Source organism: Ambystoma mexicanum, chromosome 3p, assembly GCF_040938575.1.
Source record: "Ambystoma mexicanum isolate Mex_15411 chromosome 3p, UKY_AmexF1_1, whole genome shotgun sequence".
NCBI classification, from domain to species: Eukaryota; Metazoa; Chordata; class Amphibia; order Caudata; family Ambystomatidae; genus Ambystoma; species Ambystoma mexicanum.
In genome coordinates, this window is record NC_090925.1 from 467,174,795 (window position 1) to 467,199,164 (window position 24,370).

Here is a 24,370-nt window from a genome sequence, read left to right on the forward strand (position 1 = left end):
CCATTAAACTGATAAGATAGCTCGGAGAGCTAAAAGCTTGCACAGGATATCAGTGTTCAATTTGCACTGTACAGATTTGAATCCCAACAGAGCCAATGCAACCTTGCATCCTTCCAAAGTGAATGAATTGAGCACTATTACATTGGATAATAAATACACCAATTACTACAACACTTAGAAGATTGATGAAAAGGGTTAAAGTGATAAGAGTCAGAAGGAAGAAGCAGAGAAACGCTTAATACCATTATTCTTTATTGACTAAGGTTTAGAATGTGGCATTTCATAATCTTCAACTTGAAATGCTTTTTGGTCTATATATTCTTGCGATGTTATCACATGAGAACTGAAGGACAGCACACATTTAATAACCAACGAATGCATTAGAACTGGTTACAAACACCATGGTGTAATGCAAACACTGCAAGCAAGCCGGATCCCATTCAACTTTTGTGTCAAAATATCATAAACCTTATGGTGCACTCTCGCCTCTAACATCTGGCAATTTAGAAAGGCTTTCAAATTAGCTGTATCCATGAAATCATGCAGGATTTCGTTTTTTACTTGCCAGTTGCTACCTATTTGTTCACTATCAGTCGATTTGGTCAGAAAACTGACTACCATTGAAATGAAGTGAGTTGGGCTGCATAAACCGATGGATGGCTAGATAGATAGATAGATAGATAGATAGATAGATAGATAGATAGATAGATAGATAGATAGATAGATAGATAAATAGATACCTGGATTTTGGGTTATGTTGGTCAGTTGGGCTCAGTGTACAGATATATGGATGGATGGATCAATGGATGGATCGATCAATCGATGGGATGGGTTGATGATGGATATGGGGTTAGGTCGGTCAGTTGAACTGGGTGGATAGACACATGGATGGACAGATGGATGTATAATGAATGTAAAGATCCACAGAATTACCATTTTGCAGTCTTGTTCACTGTATCTTCAATTTTCTCTTGTTACTTTTTTCTGGTCAGCCTATCTTTGCTAGTTTGTTCTTTTAAGAAGATTTCACACAATGTATTATTTGAATCTTGTTCATTTCCTTCCTCTAATTCTGTTTTCTCTCTTGCCTCTTATGTAAAGTCTTTTGCTCTTACTTCATCGATTGCCAACAACCTGGATCCTCTTTGGTTAGTTAAACCTAAATAATTTCCCTCAGCTCCTTGGTATTCCTTCAAGTTAAAAACACAAAAACATCTTATTCAGTATTCTGAGAAGTGCTAGTGTAAAAACTCAACTGACATTTTGCTAACTGTGCTCCATAATTCATGTGTGATTTGCATTTGTGATATTCCTCTCAAAGTAATGATTTTAACACCTTCTTTATTGGGTAAGTCAAGCATATTCAAACTATCATAAATTCAAAGCTACTAAATTCTCTTGAGTTAATTCCTCCGTACAAAGTCCTTTCATCGCCGGATTTTTCAAATCCTGCCACTTCAACGTGCACTAATGTTGATCAACTCTTTTAGGGTGGCGGGTGGGAAAGGGCAGATAAGGGTTTGGGGGGTTAGGGAATAGGTAAAATAGGTGACAGAGGGGGGGTTCGCCGACCCCCCAAAAAAAATAAATGTAAAAAAGATTGGGTGAACATTTACACTTTGAAATGCCAGGCTTTGAAAATTCTGGTGATGAAATGACATGGAACCAATTCCTCCTGCTAATTCTCATGTGTTTACTAGTCGTGACTTCTTTATGACTCCTGAAATACATTTGTTATCTACGCCCTCTTCTATGAATGCTACCTCTCATGCTGAGTATCCCCTTCCAGCTAACCTTATGAAATCTATTCCAGGCGTAATATGCCCGTAATGACTTCCCATGATAAATAGCTCTTTTTAACTGGGCACATTCATGGATTCTCTGAAGTCCTCCTATTGCTAAAGAAATCTGGTTCTGACCCCTTAGACTTATCAACCCATCACAGACCTGCCTTTTCTGGGATATCTCCTGCAGAGGTGTGCAACAAATCAACTTTATCAACATTTCTCCACTCATTCACTTCTCCGGATCTAGCAATTCGGCTTCCGGTATTGGTGGATAATGGCGACAGCTACACTTCAGATGATAGATGACACCTTTGGCATGCTTGATACTGTTGGCACCTGTTTCATGGTTCTTCTTGATCTCTCAGATGCGTTTGATATGGTTAACCATGAGGTTCTGATTAACATCTATTCCACTTGTATGGATTGTAATGTTTTTTTTCGTACGTGGTATTCTTCCATTTTTTCACACTGCACACAATCTGTGCAGGTGCGTTCCTCCAGGTTGGACCTCCTACCGCCATGCTGCTGCCTTTCCCAGGGCTCAGACATTTGCCCATGTTGTTTAAAATCGGCATGGAAAATCTGTTAGATCTGATGTCAGGGATGGATGTTGAGGTCCTACAGTACACTAAACATATTTATTTATTTGTTGATTTTATTTATTTATTGAGCATTTGTTAGGCACCCATATAACAGAATTGTGTTTCCAGGTGCCGCAAAGCAAGAGTGGGACGGGAACAAGGGGAGTAAATAACAGTGGCAAAAAACAGTAAATATACAACTGTGGTCCTACTAGGCCTTGTGGCATTTGGACGTGCAAGTGCAGCGAAGAAAGGGGAAGAAGGGTGGGGAAGGTATGGGAAGGTATGGGCAAGTGCTGGTGGGGGCTCGGGAGGGAAGTGCCAAGGGGAGCCAGGGATGGGGCCACTGGCTAAGTGCTAGGGCAGAGAAATCACAAGATGGGATGCGCAGCTGCCAGGCAGGGGGCCTCCAAGGGCAGTGCTGAGGGGGTGGGAGGGTGCTGGTGTTTACTGGGTAGAGGGCCTGGTAATCTGTGAGATTCATGAGGTACCAGGCTGCCAGTCTCAGTGGCAGTGGGGTAATTATCAAGGAAGGAGAAGAGGGAAAGAGGTAGAGAAAAGCTACATTTTTAGAAGTTTATGGAAATTATGGAGGTCCGGCTCAAGTCTGAGAGGGGAAGGGAGGCTGCTCCAAAGAGAGGTACCAGCCAAAGAGAGAAATCTGCCCCCCACTCTCTGCTTGGAGAAGCATGTGACCAGTAGATAGTTGGAGTTACAGGAGCAGAGGGCTCTAGCAAGTATTTAGGAAGGGAAAGTTGGAGATAGCATGATTCCAAGCCTTGTGGATGATGCATATTGTCTTGAATTTGATCCTCGCGGCCACCGGGAGTCAGTGGAGAGATTTCAGGGCTGGAGAGATACAGTCCCTGGGCTTGAGGCCAAGGGTATGTCTTGCAGCCCTATTCTGGATTAGCTGACCATGTCCAGCTCTATCTCAAGGTTTCATCCACGACTATCATTCCTCACCTTAGGGACTGTTTGGTGCTATTGAAGACTATATGTCTGCTCTTTCTATTAAACTGACTCCCTCAAAGACGAGGTTTCTTATGATTTATTTTTCTTCTTTTTCTACAGCTTTTTTTTCCGATTGGTTTTCTTCACTTTCCTCTTCAAGGATCACTTACTTGTTGCTGTCTTTTATCAAATCTTTTAAGAGTTAGCATCAACACTAAACAGAAATTTAAGGTTCATATTTCATGTCTTGCTCAGTCTTGTTTCCTTCTGTTGTCCCTGCTTCATAAAGGTAATCCTTCATTCCTTCTTCCGGCTTCTCCACTGCAAACATTAGTTAATTCTTGCTTGCATGGTGGAAATGCTGTATTATTGGAGTTGCCAGCTTCTACCCTAAACCACCTGAGTACAGTTCACAAATCTGATACTCTATTAATTAAGGGCATGTGGAAGTTTGAACATGTAAGTCCTGCATTGGTCTCTCATCATTGGCTTCCAATTCACTTACGTTCACTGTTTAATATTTGCACCGTCACTCATAGTGCTGCGGTGCTAGGCCAACTACCTGACCTGGCAGAGAAGCTGAGTTTTTCCGGTAGTTCATGGTTGATTGGAAGTGCTAAATATCCACGTGTTTACGAATACTACTCACCTAAGGCCTTCTGGTCATCTTCTCCACAAGCTGGCCATTTTCTTAATATCCAAATCTATACTCTCCCTACCCTACTTGATTTCAGGAAAGCTCTGGAAACCCATTTATTTTATATTGCTTATTCTGTATGATATTGATTTATGATTACATTTTTCTCTATGATTTTAATATGGTGTACTTTTATTGAGTGTGTTAAATCTTATTTTGTATATGCTTCATTTGTACAGTGTATATTTGTACATTTGTACAGTGCCACACTACCTCAGGGCCAGGGTTGTTCTTTATCAACGAAAAACAAAAAAAATAATACAATTAATTGATAGGTGGCGTGAGCAATGAGGTGGCAAGAGTGCCACAATGTTGCAAGATAGAGATATATGTACTTTTCTTTACAAATAATTGAAACATAAACTTACCCTATATTGTTTATTCCCTAGCCCCCATGTCAGTGTTTTTGTTTTTGTGAGAATGTGTACAGCCGCATTTGAGTTGATTGGTTGAAACTGGTTGTTCATTGCATTTTTTGAGAATGCATCATATGATTTCTTTCTGCAGTGGTATATTTGAAATTTGGAAACAAATATCAATGTCTAAATGTTGTCTTCTCAAAAGCCATCTATATTCTATTTACCAATTTGGCACATACATCAATTGCCATCCTGGCGATTGAAGACATGCCAAAGGTCTTCAGTGCAGATTCATTTTTATCAAAATATGACATTGTTGCTCCAAAAACATATCTTTTTTGCTTTTAATTTAATTCAGGTGGCACCCAGCCTAATCATAAAATCAACAAGTTGGGATGTTATTTCGAAATTATTATCACATTAGAAGTAATATTCACTTTTATTTCCTTTCACATGAAAATACACAAAGGCTCTCAACCTATGAATGTCTTCCTGCCAAATGGCTAGTTCGATGCAAATGGTCATTACTTCAAAAAGACATCAAAGTAAATGGTTTTCTGCCTAATTGTCCCCTTGGAGATGCGGCCCATGTATGCTGACTTAGCTACATTCAAAATGTATCACTACAGATTCCTTAACCATGTGCATGTCTCAAAGGTGACAAAGTTCAAGGTAACCTTTTTAGTTTAAACTTAAGGGCTATTTTTAAAGGTTATTTTAAGTATCTCCAACTTAATACTGACTTAGAAGTAAGTGAGTGTTACTCACAATGAATGTCTTTTCTGAATTGGTGCTATTTAAAAATAAATTAACTTTGCAAATTAAGATTCACTATAAAAAGCTATTTAATATCTTTTAAAAAAGAATCACTAAATAGGTGTGTATGTTTAGAGATGTATAAATCAAAATACTTTATTTCGACATGAAGTCATAAAAGCAAATTCATAAATAATCATGAAAACAGACAATTCATGGTGCGGATTAAGACATCAGTTTCAATCATAAATATAAATACAGAGACCTTATAAAATCAGTAAAAATACAACTCCATATCAAAACAAACAGCTAGAAGAAAAGGGCTAATCTTGCCTATTAATCATAAAAAAATAACATACAACCTGCCTGGTAGCAGCGAGGGACGCTATTGGGCGGTTAAGCACATTTGAACACAATTACTAAACAGAGCAGGTAATTAACATGTACTTCAGTGTTCCTTTGTTAAAGTGCATTTATGAGCCCTCAGGTACCAACTACTAAAAATGTAATGGGAGGTGGCAAATACCACATGGGGAAGTTGTAATTTTGCAATAGCTCACAGCCTCCCTAGTCAATCACTAGCCCTCTCCTCTAAACATCAGACACATATATAAGCACCTATACTTGAGGGCCTGAGGGCATAATAAGAGAAAATGTATTGTTGTTTCAGTAGACATCCGGCAAAGTGGGCTACTATCGCTGTCACACAAATTCCAATGCTTTAGGATGGGGGTTAGTGGTAGTACACCCACCCTGAAACGTAGATACAGACTCCTCTTGCACAGTGGGCAGAGCTGATCCAAGTAACTCTCAAATCCTGCCACTGGTTTGGGCAACAGAAAATCTGCGCCCATTTGCAAAATGCTTGCAGCTTCAACCAAAGTACTCCTTGACAGCACCTTCATCCTCTCTTCGGTTGAGATACAAACTTGGGGATTTACCTCCAGCTGGGATTCCCGCAAATTCAATTTTCCCAAAGACATCAACATTTCTTTTCCGTGGCATACCCACTTGAGGCTTCTTTCCCCCTCAAGTGACAACAGTTCAATCAGACACTTTTTCTGAAATTCAAGACCCTCAGAATACCACAGTCTAAACCAATATAAAACTGGTTTTAAAGAGATAATATCACTGAGAAGGGTCATATCCACCTCCAATCACACCGAAGCTGAGGGGGCGTTCAAAGGGAGTGACAAAAGATTTTTCAGGAACTTAGCTTCAATACCATCCAGAGCTCTAGTGTTACTGTAAACCCATAACTCAGACCCATATGTTGATGCCGGAATAGACTGTGATCTGTGTAACTGCAGGGCAGGTGACACAGCTCTGCTCTGCATTGTATAAAACATAGATTTTACTGCACTGCAGTGTTTATTCAAAATTATGGAAGACCTCTCGATCTGGGATGCCCACTCTCCGTTCTCCTGGAAACGGATCAAAATGGCAAACCTGTTTAAGTAATCCATTCCCCGTTTCGATTCGAGGGGGCATTGTTTTGCAGATTTTGGGGTAAAGACCATGGTCTTTGTTTTTTCCATATTAATTTCCAGGTGCAGTTCCTCAGACTTGGATTAAAAGATTGTATTGAATTTCTCAAACCCTGAGGGCTAGTGGCCAGCACCATAGTGCAGAGGTCTTCAAACTGTGGGGCGCTCCCCGCAAGGGGGGCGCGGCCGCCTCCCTCGGGGGGCGCCAGATCCCAGTATGAAATGTGTAAAAAAAAAAATAATAAAAAAAATGGGTTTTTTCAAATTATTTTTTCTAGTTTGCAGGATATGGCAGGGGTGGCTCACATGGTCAGACTGGACCATAAAACAGCTCAGGCACCAATGAAAAAGTGTCCCACAGTTGCAAATGGATATTATTTTTTTTAGGCACAGAATGTTTGAATAGTACTCAAGGGGGGGTTTTTTGTTAAAATGTAAGCAAATTGTGATATTAAAGAATATTTATTCAGCAACAATGGTCAAAACTACTAGCTGCATAGTGAAGAACAAAACTGGCCCACATTGGCCAAAAAGAGTGACCCATTTTGACTAGCCTACACTAGCATTTTGCGTTTTTGGTACGGGCGTTGCCCTAATAACCTATAGGCCAGTCCGAACCTGGCAGCTCATCCATAATGGGCTCGTCAACCCAGTGACCCACGCACCCATTATGGAGGAGCCAGCCCAGTGAAACACTGAGTACTCCCTCAGCTGATTTTTCCAGCTGAGGGAGTGTTCCTGGGCTGGCTGAACTGTCAAAGGGAAACATTGTTTCCCTTTGACAGCACAGTACCCCAGCCGCACATGCTCACTGAGCTATGCAAGGCTGGGGGCGTTTTGCTTTGCCAGCCTTACATAGCTCATTGGAAATGCTTGCTGGGGCACTGCATGTATGTATGTGCGAGGGGGTGCTCCTGCAGCTCCTCGCACATACAGACAGAGCAACCTGGAGTGGGGCATTTCAGCACCCAAGCGCAGGTCCCTGCAGAAGGTATGTTTATGTTCATTTATTTTTTTATTTAAATAGTGTACGGATACATGTATGCTTGTGTTATGAGTGAGTGTATGGTGATGGGTGCTCGTATGAATTATAGTGATTGCTATGTGAAGGTGTGTGTGTTTGTTTTGGTCTGTTGAGCTGATTTCCTTTATCTATCATAGATGTCAAGTCAAAAATAACATGCTTTCCCCCTAAAAAATGCAACATTTGAAACCATTATTTTAAAAAGAATTCACGGTGGAAAACCCCCCGATCCTCACTTGATTGGTTTGGGCTCCCTGGCTGCGCTCGGTTGCTATGCCATTTTAGTGGGAAATATTTATTCCCCTCCACTTAAAAAATTCACCACCTCCCACTGGCCCTCAGACTGTGTTGGGAACAGGGTGGGGGGAGCCCAGGGTCTGTGATGGGGTGGAGAGAGCCCAGGTACTGGGTAGAAGTGGGATGAGGGAGCCCAGCGACTGTGATGGGAGCAGGTGGGGGAGCCCAGGGACTACACTGGGAGTAGGGTGCGGTGACAGCGCAAAATAGTTCATAGCCGATTGTACATACTGTCCATTTGGCATTTTTGGGGGGGCCCGGCATGCCCAAATTTTGCTCAGGGGGGGGGCGCAGGCCAAAAAAGTTTGAAGACCACTGCCATAGTGTCATCCGCATAGAAGGGTGTGGGAAACTTCTCTGTTCCCAGCCTGGGGCAGACCTGACAACCACAATTGCATCGATTATGCCTGAACATAGAGACAGAATGGGAGGGGCACGATCACACAACCCTGTATCACTCCTTTGGTGACAGGAAGTGAGAGTGTCACTTCCCCCCAGACCGTATCTCACCACTGCAAAGTTCTCAGAATACGATTTGCACAATAACACAATCAGTTCAGTGGGACAGTTTCTTCTATGCAGATTCTCCCAAAGGACTGGCCTTGATACACTATTGAAGGCAATTCTAAGATCTAAAAACAGTACATACATTTTGACCATTAGGAGCTTGATATAGTTCTCAATAAGCAGAAACAAGATAAAGCGTTGATCCATGAACATTTATTCTTCTTGGAACCAGCCTGCAAATTGGTAATAACACTATTGTTATCTACCCATTCTTGTATCCTAATCAGCAAAGTTTTCCCAGTTGAATCCAATAAAGAAATCAGGTGCTAATTCATTGGCGAGTCCCTCCCCCCTTTTTGCACAATGGAACTAATATCGCACTTTGCCAAGAAATTGGTATTCTTCCAGTTTGGGCTATTGCATTAAATAATAGGTGTAGGAGTATAGACCAAACTTTGATGTCCTGTTTAAAAAAAAATCTACTGGGACAAAGTCTGGTCCTGCTGCTTTCCCATGTTTTTGAGCATTGATCGCCTCTTCCACCTCAAGTAAGCGAAACGTAATCCCTTCACATCACTGCTCTTGCCTGACTGATGTTTGGACCTCATCAGAGAGTTGAGTATCCTGCATTTGGTAACGGGTGTGAAAATGGGACCACGAGTCTGCAAACAAAATGTGACAGACAAGCAAATCATCTTTTCCCTGAGCTTTACACAATATTAATTTTCCCAAGGTAATACAGTCTTCTTCTGAGCACGCTTTATGCAATATTGTCCTGTACTCAGCAGAAAATTCACGCTTTTTTTCCAATGATGAGCTTCTTATAAGATAATCTTAACAATGGAAGCTCAGACTTGGTTGACTTTGATCTATCTTTAGCGCAGGCCACTAATTTCTTTCTAGCTTCCCAGCATTGAGAATCGTACCAACTATTGGCAACAGCCGCTCTTTTCTTTACTCGCTGGCTGGAGCGAGTAAAGAACGGCTACCAATTTATCCTTAAGTATCTTGAATTCCGCTAAAATGACAGCGTCCTCAATTCTTGGGTTTCTGATGTTATCCATGCTATCCTCAATTGCACTGTACAGATCACGTTGTATACACCTGCTCGGTCACCTTCGCCCACCTTACCGCCTTATGGGCATTCCCTGTTAGGACAATATCTTGTTTCCTACAGTATGGTCTACAATCTACAGACTTTTCCCATTTTGAATTCAAGGTGATCAGCAAAGTCAAGGAACAGTGATCGCTGCTGGGTCTACAGATCACCCCAAAATCCTTTACCCTTGCCAGTCCTTTCCTGTTATCAAAGCATAGTCGATTACAGAGTGTCCGTTGGGACCGACTTAAATTTATTTTGCTACTTGGTCTGTACCGAATATACCGTTACAAGCCCTCAGATCGTACAAAATCTGGGCTGTATCTAATGCAAACCAATGGCTTCTATCCAGAGGGTCGGCCTTAACATTAGGGATATCCCACACCTCACCTTGATCCTCCCATATGCCTACAATCTGACTCAAAGGCTCAAATTGCAGATTAAAATCGCCTGTGACCAATATGACCAGATTTTGGAGTTCAGTTAACCTGTGGAGACAATTCACTATGCCTAGCGTACTATCCCCCACAGGTCTATTATAAATGTTATACAATAACAGAACCTCATCTCTCCCAATTCCAAGTCGAAGATATTGTAGATTGGGTGAAAGAACAGCGGGCAGATTTTTCCACCCGATTTGGTTGTGCCATCAGTCTCAGGAGTTTCTACTTTCATAGAAGAGAAACCTTTTTCTTTGAGAGATATACCATGGTGCCATGTATTTTTGGAGACCGCTAAAACCTTAGATACCCTTACAGATCTGGCAAAAACGGATATTTTTAAGGAGCACAATGCTGGCTGAGAGGATGATGCTGCATAATGGACGTTAACCATGGCACTTGATATCAAGAGTGGATCGATGATTTTCCCACCATTGATTGTGCTATTTAGAAGAGAAAAGAGTATCTGAAAACCTTCAAAGTGATCTGTTCAGCTTTTATCTTCTCCTAAAAGCAGAAAGTTTCCATCGGAACCCATTGTAAATGCCTCCCTCCAGGAACACTTGCTGGGAGGCATTTGCAGATCTTTACACTGTTAGAAATGCGTATGAACACTGATCCACCTGGTTTAACATGCATTGTTTGCACTTTGCATGGATGAGTGCAGTGCATGTAAGTGCACACATTGGTGTTCCACTCCATGTAATTTACAGTTGTTCAAACATTTTCACTTATGTGTTTTTAGCAAATATTATGTTGCTTCTGGTTATATTTCCATATACTAATACTATTCTGTACCCACAAATTATCATACCTACAGTATTTGAGCACTTCTTCACAAACGTATCTATCGGTGTATTTTTGATTAGTGATATGCTCATAATAAAAGTCTGTAATGCCAAAATATGTCTTCACAGACTTGTATCTTCAGCACCTTTAACTATTTAAATAGGTGACGATAATTGTGCCTTCTGATGCACACAGCTCACCACGTGAAGAAAACCCATGAGCTCTGAGGCACAGAAGGAACACAGATGCCATAGGTTACTGAATTATGCAGTGGCTCTCCACAGCTGTCAAAACTGTGCTTCATATATTTGTCAAGAAATAACCACAGAATTTCCGGACTGAGGCCAGAAATAGTATCATTTACAGTGGTGAAAAGGAACACGGATTCAATCTAAGTGTGATTCCGAAACATGGCAATGACGTGTACTGGCAAACAATGTGGGAAATGCTCCACTGAGCTTGAACTAAAGGTCAAACAGTCTGCTCTGTTGGCACTAACCTACTACAACCTAAACACTTGTATATAGGTGCGTTATAAATGCCATATCATATTATATCATATGTAGAATTATAGATGGATAGCTATCCACTACATGGATGCATTCCATTGAGTGACATCTGAAAGATATCCAATGCAAGGTCGGAGTTGCACTATGATGTCAGTCAGCACTCCAAGCTGGAATACATATCGTTGTTCAGGGGTCTGCAACCTTTGGTACTCCAGTTGTTTTGGACTATGACTCCCATCAGCCCTTTTCAGCATAGGCAATGGGGAGTTATCATGGAAGTTGTAGTCCAAAACATTTGGAGAGCCGCAGTTGCAGAGCGCTGCTGTTGTTGAAAGGGTACAACATCCTTTCGTCGACACCCATTTTTATGATGGGTGTTTTTTACGCTGGGTGTTTGCCCAAAAAACTTTTAGAAAATGTTGTGGGGGTGGGGAAGAGTATATAAAGGGGTGGGGGGGTCGGGAATAAGCTAAAATAGATAGGGGATTGGGGGCTTGGAGGGGGAATCCCCCGAAAATATATTTTTATAAATGACGAGTTTTTCTGCAAAAACTCCACATAAAACACCTGTCGTAAAAATGGGTGTCGATGAAATGACATAGAACCGTTGGAAGCTACCCATCTATAATTCTTTGTGGTGTATGATCCCCTTACATTCATTGTCCACCACCTGCACTCTCCCAGTGGACCAGCATTGAAGGGCATACAGAGTGAGGTCATGAGAGAACCATTACAAAATACCATATTCCCTCCTACCTGAGCACTCAGAAACTGAAAAATGGAAAGGAAAATAACTGGCATACTTCTCTGCCATCATGCATGGTCATGTCTGCTGATCATGCATGCCATATTCTTCGGCATTGACATCAAAATAAGAGGATACAACATTCATAGAGGAAAATAGATGCTACTGGCATCCCATTGAAGCCATAGATAACAATCTGTGCCCTAGCAAGAAAGTATCTCCTTTTGCATTATAGTCTTACTGGCAGATATACCCGGTGTTGTCCGGGCTAGAAAGTAACCAAAATGTTAGTGTGGTTTTCCACTGCTGCCCTGTCTGCCTCTTTACGCCGAGCATCAGATGACAGCATGTTATCTGGCTTGTCTCTGTCCTTGTGTTTCTTGCTATCTCAGTGATGTCTGTCTGCTTGCTTGTGCTTGAGATCTTTGATGGTGTTGTTCAACTGTTCTCTGTTGCCCTTGGCTGCCTCCTTATGCCGAGCATCAGATGACTTTCCAAAAGCGAATTGTCTCTTGGGTGGCATGATGGTTGCATAATAGGCTTTTTTGTCATTTTTGAAAGTCAATAAGACTAATTTCCCAGATCTTCCTGTATTCATTTTCCCAGATGACTTGTACTAAAGTTTGGCGCATTTGCAGATTTTTTTTTTATGGTGGTTTGTTAAGGAAAATAGCTATTGCCATTTGTTAAGCAAAATGAGTATCAGTTCTAATTTCATCCTGCAGGGTTGCAATTTAATCAACTACAAAGTCTTCATGGACTAGGGGCGCCATTCCAGCAACTTTAAACCATGCCATTAGATTCCTTGTGAAAGTTTACCTGAGCTAGAACCCTTTGTAGCCCTCTAAATAGTTCCCCATCCATTTCTATAGCGGAAAAATACACACGTTCAAAATATACATTAGTATATGCCTAGGAGGCCCGTTCAGCCTGCAATTCCCGGGAGAAATCCTCTGAAGAAAAGTACCAACAGCAAGCCAGGAACGTTTCAGCATTTTCTTCTTCCTTGTGCAACATCAAAGAGATTCAGCTAATGCGCATCTGCTTCTCGAGGCATAAAAAGCAAGCACCCACATTTAGATTGCACTAGTCACTTAAGATAAAACCCCAATTGATTCAAAATGAACGAACAATGTGAGAAATACTCAACTGAGAACAGTCAGAAGCTAAAATAGCACATTCTTCAGGCTCGAAATCACTTAGTAGGACCACAGTCACGTTGTAGCCCCCGAGGCCATACCTGAAGATACTATGGGCCTCATTACGAGTCACCCGGTCTGGAAATAACGGTGGCCATAAACCCGCCAACACTGTTGTTTCCGGACCGGGTGATCTCGAGTTTTGCAGGCGGGAGGTGTCATTCCCGCCAGGTCTGACCTGGCGGGTTTAACACCAGCCGCCTGCAGGTGGATGTGGTGTTTCCACTTCCCCATTCCCATTGAGTCCTATTGGACTCAATGGGAATGTGGATTTACCGAATTCCTCCTCGGTAATTCCGGGAATCACGAAGGTGGAATGTTAATACGAGTCCGGCGGTAACCTGCCGGAATTTCAGGCACGGTTACCGTCGGACTCGTAATGAGGCCCTATGTATTGTAAAATCGGTCTGATCTTGCCCATAGAACAGTTCTGCACAGAATGCCAGGCAAATGTCCTCTGAGCAAAAGTACCATAAGCAGCCACAGACATATCTTCTGCCTCATTTGAAAGGCAGTTCTGTGTGGGCTGCCCTTGTTGACAGGATCAGACTGATATGTAAATGGATAGTCTCCTCATGCATGGCAAAGAGAGAGCTTAACCATGATTGATGACCTCCTCATTGAATGGGAAGAAGAGAATTCTGGGAGAAAGAGCAAGAGTCACCAACACTGATGCCAAGCATTGAGCTTTGGCTGGGGAGACTGTATAGCACTCAGCGGATGAAGTCTGCCTGAATATGCTGTGAGACAACTTGTGAGACCAAGTTCAGACATGATGTCATTGAGACTCAGAGCAGTTCCAAGTACTTGTCTAGTGGGCAATGAGCAATGGGATGTGAACATTTTCAGGATTGTGATGGATGCAGTAAGGGGGGTTGGAAGAGGAACTGTCTTGTTGAGGAATCACTGAGGTTTGTCGTGGAGGCAAACCTACAATGACCACCTACCCCCTGTCAGCTGCCACCTCTAGAATTGGGGGTTTGATGCCATGTTTGTCATCACTTCCTGTACACCCAACAATGCCTGGACTACATCTCTCAACCCGGTCATGTCGGCCATCAACATCTCCAGGCATCTTCTGGCAGTTAATTACATCACCGCCATTGCCAATTCCATCTAGTAGCTACCAGGAGGCATGATTAGGCACACTCTGATGCCAGATTCCAGATGTGAGATTTCAATCTAACTAGTGTCATCATCTTGCCCTCCGTGAGTGTCAGCTACAGTGGTCTGCACTCTTTGTAAGCCTCCTGCTAATTTGCACATACAGACAATCACTCCTATGTTTTTCTGTTGCTTGTCCGACTGGATGTTTCTTACTTTGATCCTTGGTTATCATTTTCTTACCTGTGCTTGTTACTGTTTAAATATCTGCTGCTTGCTTCTGGCATTTCACATTCTCATTCTTTCTCCATAGCACCAAAGGACCTACTGGTGAACTGGAGAACATGCCTTTACAGTTAAATAAATGATATCACCATTGGCTGTCAACCAATGAGTATTTTCAATAGTTGTGCAAGTTGCTGCAGAATATATTTCTAAAGCAATCTATTCACCTTCTTTTTAAACTTTGACCTTTCTTCTTCAAAATCACTTGTATCACCAGATGTGCCTTCCTCAGTCCCTCTGCTGCCTCCTCTCTTACATCATCAGTGTTGCCCATCTGCAACAGGGGCATCTGCTCTGCTTGCTACTCAATAGGCTATTCTCCAGATGCCACTTATTCTCTTCAAGTTAATTTGGACAGAAAAGCCTTAACATCTGCTGAATACCTATGACCTTCTTATTCTGGAATATGTGAGAGGATTATCTAAAGAACAGATAAGAACCCAATGGGAATATTTTTCAGACTTCATCTTAGTTATGCCGTATTCAGGAACACTTTCTACTCAACGTGGACCTCAAGCCTGAGATTAGCACATTTAGCTGAGAAAGAAAGAGTTAGCGCCCAGGCATGAGACAACTGATTATCACTTGACACTAACACACCCATCAGAATTACCCAGAAAGGCAAGATGAAACCATATAAAACAGCTGCTGCCCCGATGTCCTCATAGTCCATAGTGTCTGGGGCAGGTCCTTCTTTCAACAGGTACTTATCCAACGAGGCCAAGCATAGGCCGGTTTGCTGTAACATCACTTTTGTTGCATTTACACCCTACCATAATAAGTCGGTGGCTGTTGTTTATTAGATGTGTTGTGCCTCGAGCATCGGTGTATATTAACCGTAGGTCATGGTTCTGAGTAGCACATGTACCAAATTATAGGGGGCATGTGTTACTGCAACAAAATGCCTCATAACCCCAAGCTGGGGTCTGAATTTAGTTATGGAGGTCAGCATTAAAGATATGATCTAATATGCCCGGACTAGGATTTCCTCTGGTTTATTAGTAGATGTTTCATAGTGATAAATCGATAACACCTGCTTTTTTTAAATACATTGATTAGTCTGACAATATGCATGCATTGCTTTCCTTTTCTTCTACTGATTTCCTTACTGTGCCAACAAATTTAGTTTCAAATCAATTCTTTCTCTTTTGGCCTTCAATCTTTGCCTTTTGTTCTCTGTTGGGTCTTTGCTTTGTCTTTGCTTTGTACACAGATTCAAGAGGAGTGGTCCTCTCTCCATTGGTGGCCAGGCGTTTCCTCTATTGATAGATCCTATCTCTGTTAATGGCCATGCCCTTTTTTTCTGTTACTGGACATGTCCTTACACTATTGATAGCCATGTGCTGTCTCTATTAAAAGCAATCTCCTAGGTGTTTCATAGCACTGTCCGCTCTCTAGCGATGGTAGCATCTTCTCCCTGCTTTTGGACATGTGTTATCTCTATCACTGGCCATGCAGTCTCTCAGTTCATGGCCATGTCCTAGCTCTACTAATGCCCTGTTCTATCCCTTTTATGGTGATGCCTACTCTCTGGTGGTGGCCTCCTATCTCTATGTATGGCCATGCTCTCTTTTAATTAATGCCTTTTGACAGCTTCACTTTTCAAAGCATGCTTTGTAAGCATTTTACTCTCTAATTCGTCTGTCGGGTAATAGCCTCCTTTTTCATTCTTGCTTGTTAAATATTGTTGGTACACTTATACATTTGGAACAGACAGACTCACTGGAGTAGAAGCTGCCACAAAATATTGTGCTCATGAGAATCAACCCTGGACTCACTTGATATTTCATTTATTCTCCCTCTAGTCCATCAAAGAAGAACCGCAAGTGAGCGAACCAACTGAAAATGTAAGTTAAAGATTAAACAGTCTAACATCTTATTTAAATTTTTAAATCTACAGCTGAACCGAACCATTCTAGATTGCAGCAGACCAAAAACACATTGTATTTACCTGGACAGTGCTGTGTTTAGAGCAAAACCTTAAGACAGTGCCATGGTTCTAATCTCTATATACTTCCTGCCCCTCATTCAGGGGTCAAATCGAGGGTACACGCGGGTGGACGGAGTCCACCCACTTTTTTCAGAGGGTGGACTCAACCCCCCCCAGCTAAACTGAGAAACATGAATGTCCTCTTTGAATTTATGAATTAAAGCAGTCCTCAGGGATCGAACAGCAGTCTAAGATTTACAAGCTGGACACTTCACCACTTCACTATATAACCTGATGAAAAATATCAAACAACTAAAGGTGAAATGTCCCATTTCGGTACTGCAAGTTCCAGGGAAAACATTTGCATTGCTTCTTGGAGTTTAAAACATGCACACCTTTTAACGTTTTCAAAACACCATTAGAAGCAAAAACCCTCTCTTGGTTTTGTGTGTGTGTTAATTTTATGAAGGGCAAATGACATTTGTCCTGTGAAATGTGGGTGGTTATGCAAAGCCAATTTAATGAAACGTGCATTTTTCACATTGATCTGCTAATTTCTGGCGACATCATATCCCATTGCGTTTGTTGATGAGTCCCCCACTTTAATATTTACGACTTGACCCCTGCCCTGATTTGAAAATGAATGGCAAAACATGTATGCTTTAAATGAATTGTAATGAAAAAGAGATCTTTGGGTTTGAATGGAGATCCATTGTCCTGCCATAAAGTGCAGGAAGATCCACTCTGCAACCACTACATTTTCCCACGATGAGGGAATTGCAGAACATCTGCTGCACGGGTGCACGTTCTCCACACACACCCTGAAATACCAAGGTCGCACCTGCCGTTCTACAATGGTGTGCAGCGTGGCCCCTCCTCCATACTTTTATTGAGGGGATGATAATGGTACCCAAGTGGGCGCTCACTTCCGCCCTTGGCATTCCTGCTGGGCAATCAGAAACCACTGAACTCAATCCGTCAGTAAACACCTGCCTTCCCTGCTTTGCTACGTTCTCTCTCTGCTCTACCGTCCACACAGGTTCTCCTGTGTCCCTCACTGGCAGTGAGTGAGGGTCCCTCCATTCAGGATGTGGCCTCCTGTTGGCCCACGCTTTGTCTTCAAGTCATTTCTTCCTGACATTGTTTACGTTGTTACTGTGTGCTACTCAACAGATAACCAGATCCTGCTCGGTACTTACAGCATTAATGGCCGCAGCAGCCATTAACACCTCATGGAGGCTCCCAAAAGGGGATCTCAGAGTTGTAGCGTTCAGGGAATTGCTATGAAGGCCTGGGCTTGTTGTCTGGCTCTGCTTCAGAGAGTCTTGGATTGAATTTGAGATGTCCAGTGGGACCTCTTCGTCCTCCCAAAGCAGGAGTGGACTATGATTGCTTTTGCAAAGTGGCCCCATATTACACTGTGCCAGCAAACATAGCATCTTAATTGTGTTTGCTGCATACAGTAATATAAAATATTCCGAGCTCTCTCAGAAAGGAGCCCACGGTACGGATGCCCATCAGGAAATCTCCAGTCCAGCACTGTCCCAAAGTCTCCAACTGGAAAAGGGCATAACATTTAGACAAGTTCCTACCATCGAACTGGCGTGCTTCCCTCGGGTGGCACCACGGGCAAGTGCATGTTCTGCCATCCCAAGATGGGTACAGCTCAGAAGGGATTCGCTGCTTTCCTGCGGCAAGCACTATGCGAATTGACGTATTCCATATATCGAAACTAAGGGCAATGAAAAGGCGCCTGCCTCTTCGGACTTGCAGAAAGAGCTTTATAGCAATGCTGTAACCACGAACACCTGCACTTTCTTTGGAAGGTTTTGTTTTCTTTGAAAAGGAATGGCCAATCTTTGTGGGAGAATTTTAACTATGTGTTAAAGTAGGTAAGGTAATGATGGGAAACTGTATCTCCGAACAAACAAGTTGTCGTAGATGGAAGATATTAGCGGATGGGTTTTAAAAAGATTAAAGATGATGAGGGTCTTAGTGCCCTACTGCTAAGAATGGGTTTGCAATGTACCTGTCTGCTTCTGTTGTCTTGCCGCCCGGTTAGGAAATGCAATTCTTCGTAAACATAGCTCCCAGGGAAATTTAGCACTGAAGACAGCTCCACCGTTCAAAATAACATAATTGGAAAAGTTAAAAATACATTTTCAGTCTTTGCTTATCAACTCACAAGAGACACAGGGTCACATAGAATATATGTGCCTCATTAAGTCTGTATCCCTTCTAGGGCAGACAAATGGATATCTCCAGCTCCTCATTTGTTTGCACATCTTATAAAAGATAGGCCTGGCAATTTTCTCAAGTGAGCAATTATCTACTTTTCCTATCAAGTAAACAATCTCTATCACCTAGGTAATTTCATTTTGGATGAGCATCATTTAGATTATGGCTGTCAGGGCGGTAATACGATCCACAAATGTTTTGTGTTTGTCGAGAAATTCTAGCGAGCATGCCGGGTCGCCGCCATTTTGTGCCTCAGTGCTGGCTTGGTCTCAAAGTGATTACTTTTTGAGCATTTAATGGGAAATTGATGGTTTATGTAAGCTGATCAGAGAGAACTGTCATGGTGGGGGCAGCACATGAAATTACTATTCTCAATTAAAATCCTGCATTCAAATTTTAACAAAGAAATATTTTAAGCTGGATTAATGAAGATAAATGGAAAAAAGCTAATGTTGCCATCGTAGGCTTATGAAAAAATATATTTAACAAAAAACGAACCATTTTATTAAAATTGACCTTGAGGTTTTGGAGACTAAATATCAAACGCATTGCAGCCACACATTTGTATGATAGGTTACATTTTCAGGTACTGCTTTAGAGACATTGGTGTCTTCATTATGTTGGTGAGGACATAGACGGTGTAGCAAGTCTGAAACTTCTTGATATCCCATCAACAAATTCTGTCTTCAGGCCTACACACCTACCGGCTGGACATGTAAATAATTCCCCATTTGGATGAATTGCATGCAAATGTATATCATGAATATTCATTTTGGTAATACCGAAAACCGGACTGGATTGCATGCCTCCAGGACCTGGCTTGCGCACCATGAGCTGTTTTATGAGCTCCCTCGCTCAATACTTCTACAATTAAAAGGTGGAGTCCTCACAGTGAGCATTGATGACTTTGCCTTCTGACATGCACACTTTTTTCATCTGCAGCCTGTGTTTCTGGGTTATTCCATAATCCTTTGTGTACTGTGTTCGCCACCATTGATGGCCAACCCATGAATTACATACCATCCCAAATGAACTTGATAGAACCTGTGCCTTGGTGCCACTAGTCATGAGGAGTTTAGCTGGCGTATTTCCTCCTCGGTCAGATGCACGACCTGCGTGCAGCCGCTGCAGCTTTGAAAACTTCCTGGGTTTTAGGTGTCAGCCTATGCTTATTTTCAATTGCAAAATATTCCTATTTCTGCTTTGTTTATTACGGTTTTTCATTTATGAGGTAATAATGGTGTCCAGACTTGTATTGTTCACTTTTTTTCTATAAATTATGTCTGCAGATTATCCTTTAAAGTAGGCTTCAACCTAAGCTTTTGTCTCATTATTTATTGCTCCGGAAATTGCTTGATGGAATAAAAAGACTTTTCTCACATTTTTTATCTTTAACTTTTTATATAAATTAGGGTTGCAGACTGCCTCTCTTGACAAATAAGGCTGCCTTTCATAGTCGCCTATTACCAGACAATGTAATAGTGCTTCCATCGATAAGTCCCTCTGTATAGATTCCTGCCCCATGCCCACTGGTGCAGTAGAGACCCCTTCACCCCTCCTCCCCCGCAGTAGAGGTCGCCCCCCAGAGCACGGATGGCCTCTGATGAGGTCCACCGGCAGAGATGCTTGCAAGGAAAAAGTAGCAGGTGGAATAAAATGCTTTTCATTTAGCATTTCGTTGGTTGTACTTGTCCATTAAAAATGAAACAAAACCAAAAATGGACTGAATGTCTTCTCATGTAGAGCGGGTTGAGCCAATCTGCAATGCGATTGGCTCTCATGAAACAAAAACAGTGCTGTACCGTACACCTTACTAGATTTAACAACTGTAACTATTCTATCCCTATGATTAACCTTAAGGCAGAGGGGTGGGTTTGGTTGGTTCCAGGGTAAATGAAAGCAGGCCTATTCCTTCATGCCACACCTTGACTATGCCACTGACGGAAACTCTGCTGTAGAACCTGCCAATCTCGACTGGGGCATCTTTTCCCTCCTTAACCCGGATCCTCTATCTGTAGTCTCTCCCTAGTTTTGTCTATATTGTCCCCATTGCTGTATCCTGTATCCTTGTTACATGGTTGTATAGCGCCCCATTGCTCCACAGGTATAATATCCGTAGATAAAACGGGAATGCTCTATTAACTGACATCTCGCACTGCCGGTGAGCAAGCTTTTACTGTACAGACATACCTACAGGCATGCAAACCTATAGCTAATCTCTTTGCTCCTGATTTTGTGGGCTAATGCATGAACGCTGTAGTTGCCCTTCACACAGACCCGGCCCTACTCTCAGCAGCATGATCCAGTTGTGCTGACTGCTACTAATAAATAATTCACTATTGCTGCTTTGAGGCTGTTTTCCCTCAGTATTTCTTTCCATTGGACAGCATGTTTCTACTGGGCTTAGAATAGGCAAAATGCTTCTTCTACTCCCGCATTATTGCTGCTATGAGGCTGTTTTCCCTCAGTATTTCTTTCCATTGGACAGCATGTTTCTACTGGGCTTAGAATAGGCAAAATGCTTCTTCTACTCCCGCATTATTGCTGCTATGAGGCTGTTTTCCCTCAGTATTTATTTCCATTGGACTGTGTGTTTCTACTGGGCTTAGCATAGGCAAAATGCTTCTTCTACTCCCGCATTATTGCTGCTATGAGGCTGTTTTCCCTCAGTATTTATTTCCATTGGACTGCGTGTTTCTACTGGTCTTAGAATGATAAGCAAAATGCTTCTTCTACTCCTTCATTATTGCTGCTATGAGGCTGTTTTCCCTCAGTATTTCTTTCCATTGGACGGTGTGTTTCTACTGGGCTTAGAATAGGCAAAATGATTCTTCTACTCCCGCAATATTGCTGCTATGAGGCTGTTTTCCCTTAGTATTTCTTTCCATTGGAAGGCGTGTTTCTACTAGGCTTATAATAGGCAAAATGCTTCTTCTACTCCTGCATTACTTATGCTGCCTGTTTCCCTATTTGTGGAATAATAATCTTGCTGATCGCCACTTCCTGCTTAAGTGAGTGGTAGGAGCATGGAATGGATCCTATTTCAAAAATAAGGGGTGAATTCACACTCATTGGATCACACTTTTTTGTTCTCAACTTTTACATTTTAACGTAGCAGTTTTGTAGGAGATAAGACAATTGGGCCATGTCACTATCATTAAACCAGACCTTGGTCACGTTCACTTCCTTAAAAAAAATGTTTTCTTATCTTCCTCAGTCCTGATTTTCTCCTTTGGAAGACCTACCATATCCCGCTATCTGTATTTATGTTTTCTGACTAAGGCTCCTCCCTGTCTGAGTTGGCAGCCCTGCAATCTCCCTGCAGTTGAGAGTCAGTGGGTCTTCCTGATAGACTCACACAATGGCAACTCATCAATTTTGTGCATGTAGGTGCATGGCAGTATTCCGAAATGTTCAGTGTCCTCCATGGGATGTATGGGCAGTGCAGCGACCCCTCTGTAAAGACTGGAGGGGGGTGTCTGTACTTCTGCTCTCTATATGGTAGAGGAGAGGCACAGAGGACCCCAGCCAAGATTCTCTATTGTGGTAGCAATGGACGAGCAATCAAGGCCTAGCTTCTCAGGAGGTGATGCAGGCTGGTTCCTAAGTACAGTGTAATCCCCAAGCACCCACAAAGGAATTTCCACTCACTGTATTAGTTAAAACACAGTATTTATATAATTAATGTTCAAGGTTATGTACAATATCATGATAACTCACTTTGTGCTCGGTTATCTACAATGGCAAATATACAGTTCTACGTGGTACCACTATCACTATTAGATCACATTAAAGTGCATCAACTGTACGGTTAAATGACACACAAATCAGTTTGCAGAAGAAACCAACAATAGATATAGGAGGAAAGCAAGATGATGAGAACAATAGGCAGAATACTGGCCTCTACCGTTAGACACAGTTCTGTGTGGAGATCCCCCCACCTGGGCAACCTGTACAATAAAGATATATCACAAGCGCAGTCCATATATTGTTCACAAGAATCTTTCCAATAGTTCAGCAACCCCAAGGTACCTGGTGTTGTAGAGTTTCTCGTCGGGAAATCGACGGCCCTTCTTGAGTGCACTCCCTTTAAGACAGGAGCCACGGGTCGTCGAACTTCCGGCGATGAACAAAGTGAACTACGGTGGTGAAGTGGTAGTTTCGTTCCTAGCGGTGCTCATCGACGGGGAAGCGTAAACGTCCTGCAACGAAGAGGCGTGCGGGGCACCTCGATGTCGATAGTTCTGGACCACAAAGAGTTTGAAGAACTGTGGCCCAGCAAGGGCGTCGAGTCGTCGGCGTCTCTGTGGTCTTTGGGTGGCAGGAAACCCACCGGCAGATGCTCCTCGGTGTGTCGACGGCCTGGCCTTCTCCGGCAGTATAAGGCGGGCTGCGGTGCGGATGAGCGCATCCGTAAATTAAAAGTTCTTAGGCAACGGGAGCACGACGGCTCCAGTCGGCGATATCGGTCATCGACGGTGGCAGACAACAATCCGGGCGCTTCTCTTTGGGATTCCACGGCAGTCCCCGTCCCCGGTCGGCAGCCTGTCGTAGGCCTGTTTACCAGGGAGCTTTGTCAAAGATCAGCTGGTGCACGATGGTCCCTTGTAGCTCTGGAAGAGGGCGCCTTACCAGGTCCTCTCTGGGTCAGTCCTTGGAGACACAGCAGCTTTCAGATTGATGAAGTAGAGCAACAGCAAGATTTTTCTTCCAGTAGGGCTTCAAGGTTAAGCTTCAATTTCAACTCCAGTTTCTCTTCAGCTTCTGAACACAAATTCTAGCGGTGAGAGGCCCCAGATATACTAGTTGATCTCCCATTCATTCTGACGGGTCACACTCAGGCAACCAATCGGTCAGAAGGGCATTCATGCAGGCAGGCATCCAATCAGGTGCATAGAGCATTCAGGCCATTCACTTCTCTGCAGACACTCACAACAATGTATGTGTATTGGGACAAGTACCCAGCCATTCAACACTCCACACTGCATTCATACCAGTTTTGGGCAGGGCTTTCTCAGTCATTGCGTCAAACACCAGATACTAGACATCCACAACACAGAATGCATATTCGCCACACACTCCATTCACCCAGGTCCCACCCACAGGGTGTATCCACAACCTAATGTCCCTGGGAAGGCTCCAGCCAGTCTGGCCTGGACTTCACAACACACCATATATGGAACTTCCACCCAACATCCAGTCAGGAAGAAGGGACAGAGTCAGGGCTTCTCAGGACTTTGGGAAAACAAGGTAACAGGCAATAGAAAGCAAGAGGACACAGGGGCCATCTTATATCAGGAATCAACTGATTCCAATGCCAGGGCCTGGGTATGCCAAAATGGAGGATATTCACAGCACCTGTCAAATTCAGCATGGAGCTGCCACCACACAGGTGCCCAAAAACATACACTGGGGGCACAAGGTTGTACCCCTACCCATGGGTGCCATAAGGGTATCCCATGGGTCTGTACACCAAACCAAAGGAGAGAGCTGCACTGCCAGGAGTCCCACATGAACTCATGTGCAGAAAACACGACAGAACACACAATAAAAAGAAGTAAAGAACAAGGATACGGAGGCCCT

General features: G+C 42.8%; 1 protein-coding gene across 10 annotated transcripts in view; it reads left to right on the plus strand.

Annotated features, from left to right (window-relative positions):
* BCAS1 (brain enriched myelin associated protein 1) overlaps positions 1 to 24,370 on the plus strand; it is a 675,276-nt gene that overhangs the window by 488,803 nt on the left and 162,103 nt on the right. For 6 of the 10 annotated variants that reach the window (XM_069651137.1, XM_069651132.1, XM_069651134.1 and 3 more), the window contains one exon: positions 16,425 to 16,466. The exons of the other annotated variants lie outside the window; for them this stretch is intronic. In XM_069651137.1, the coding sequence (XP_069507238.1) occupies positions 16,425 to 16,466 (42 nt within the window). The remainder of the gene's footprint in view (positions 1 to 16,424; positions 16,467 to 24,370) is intronic. 10 annotated transcript variants of the gene reach the window in all.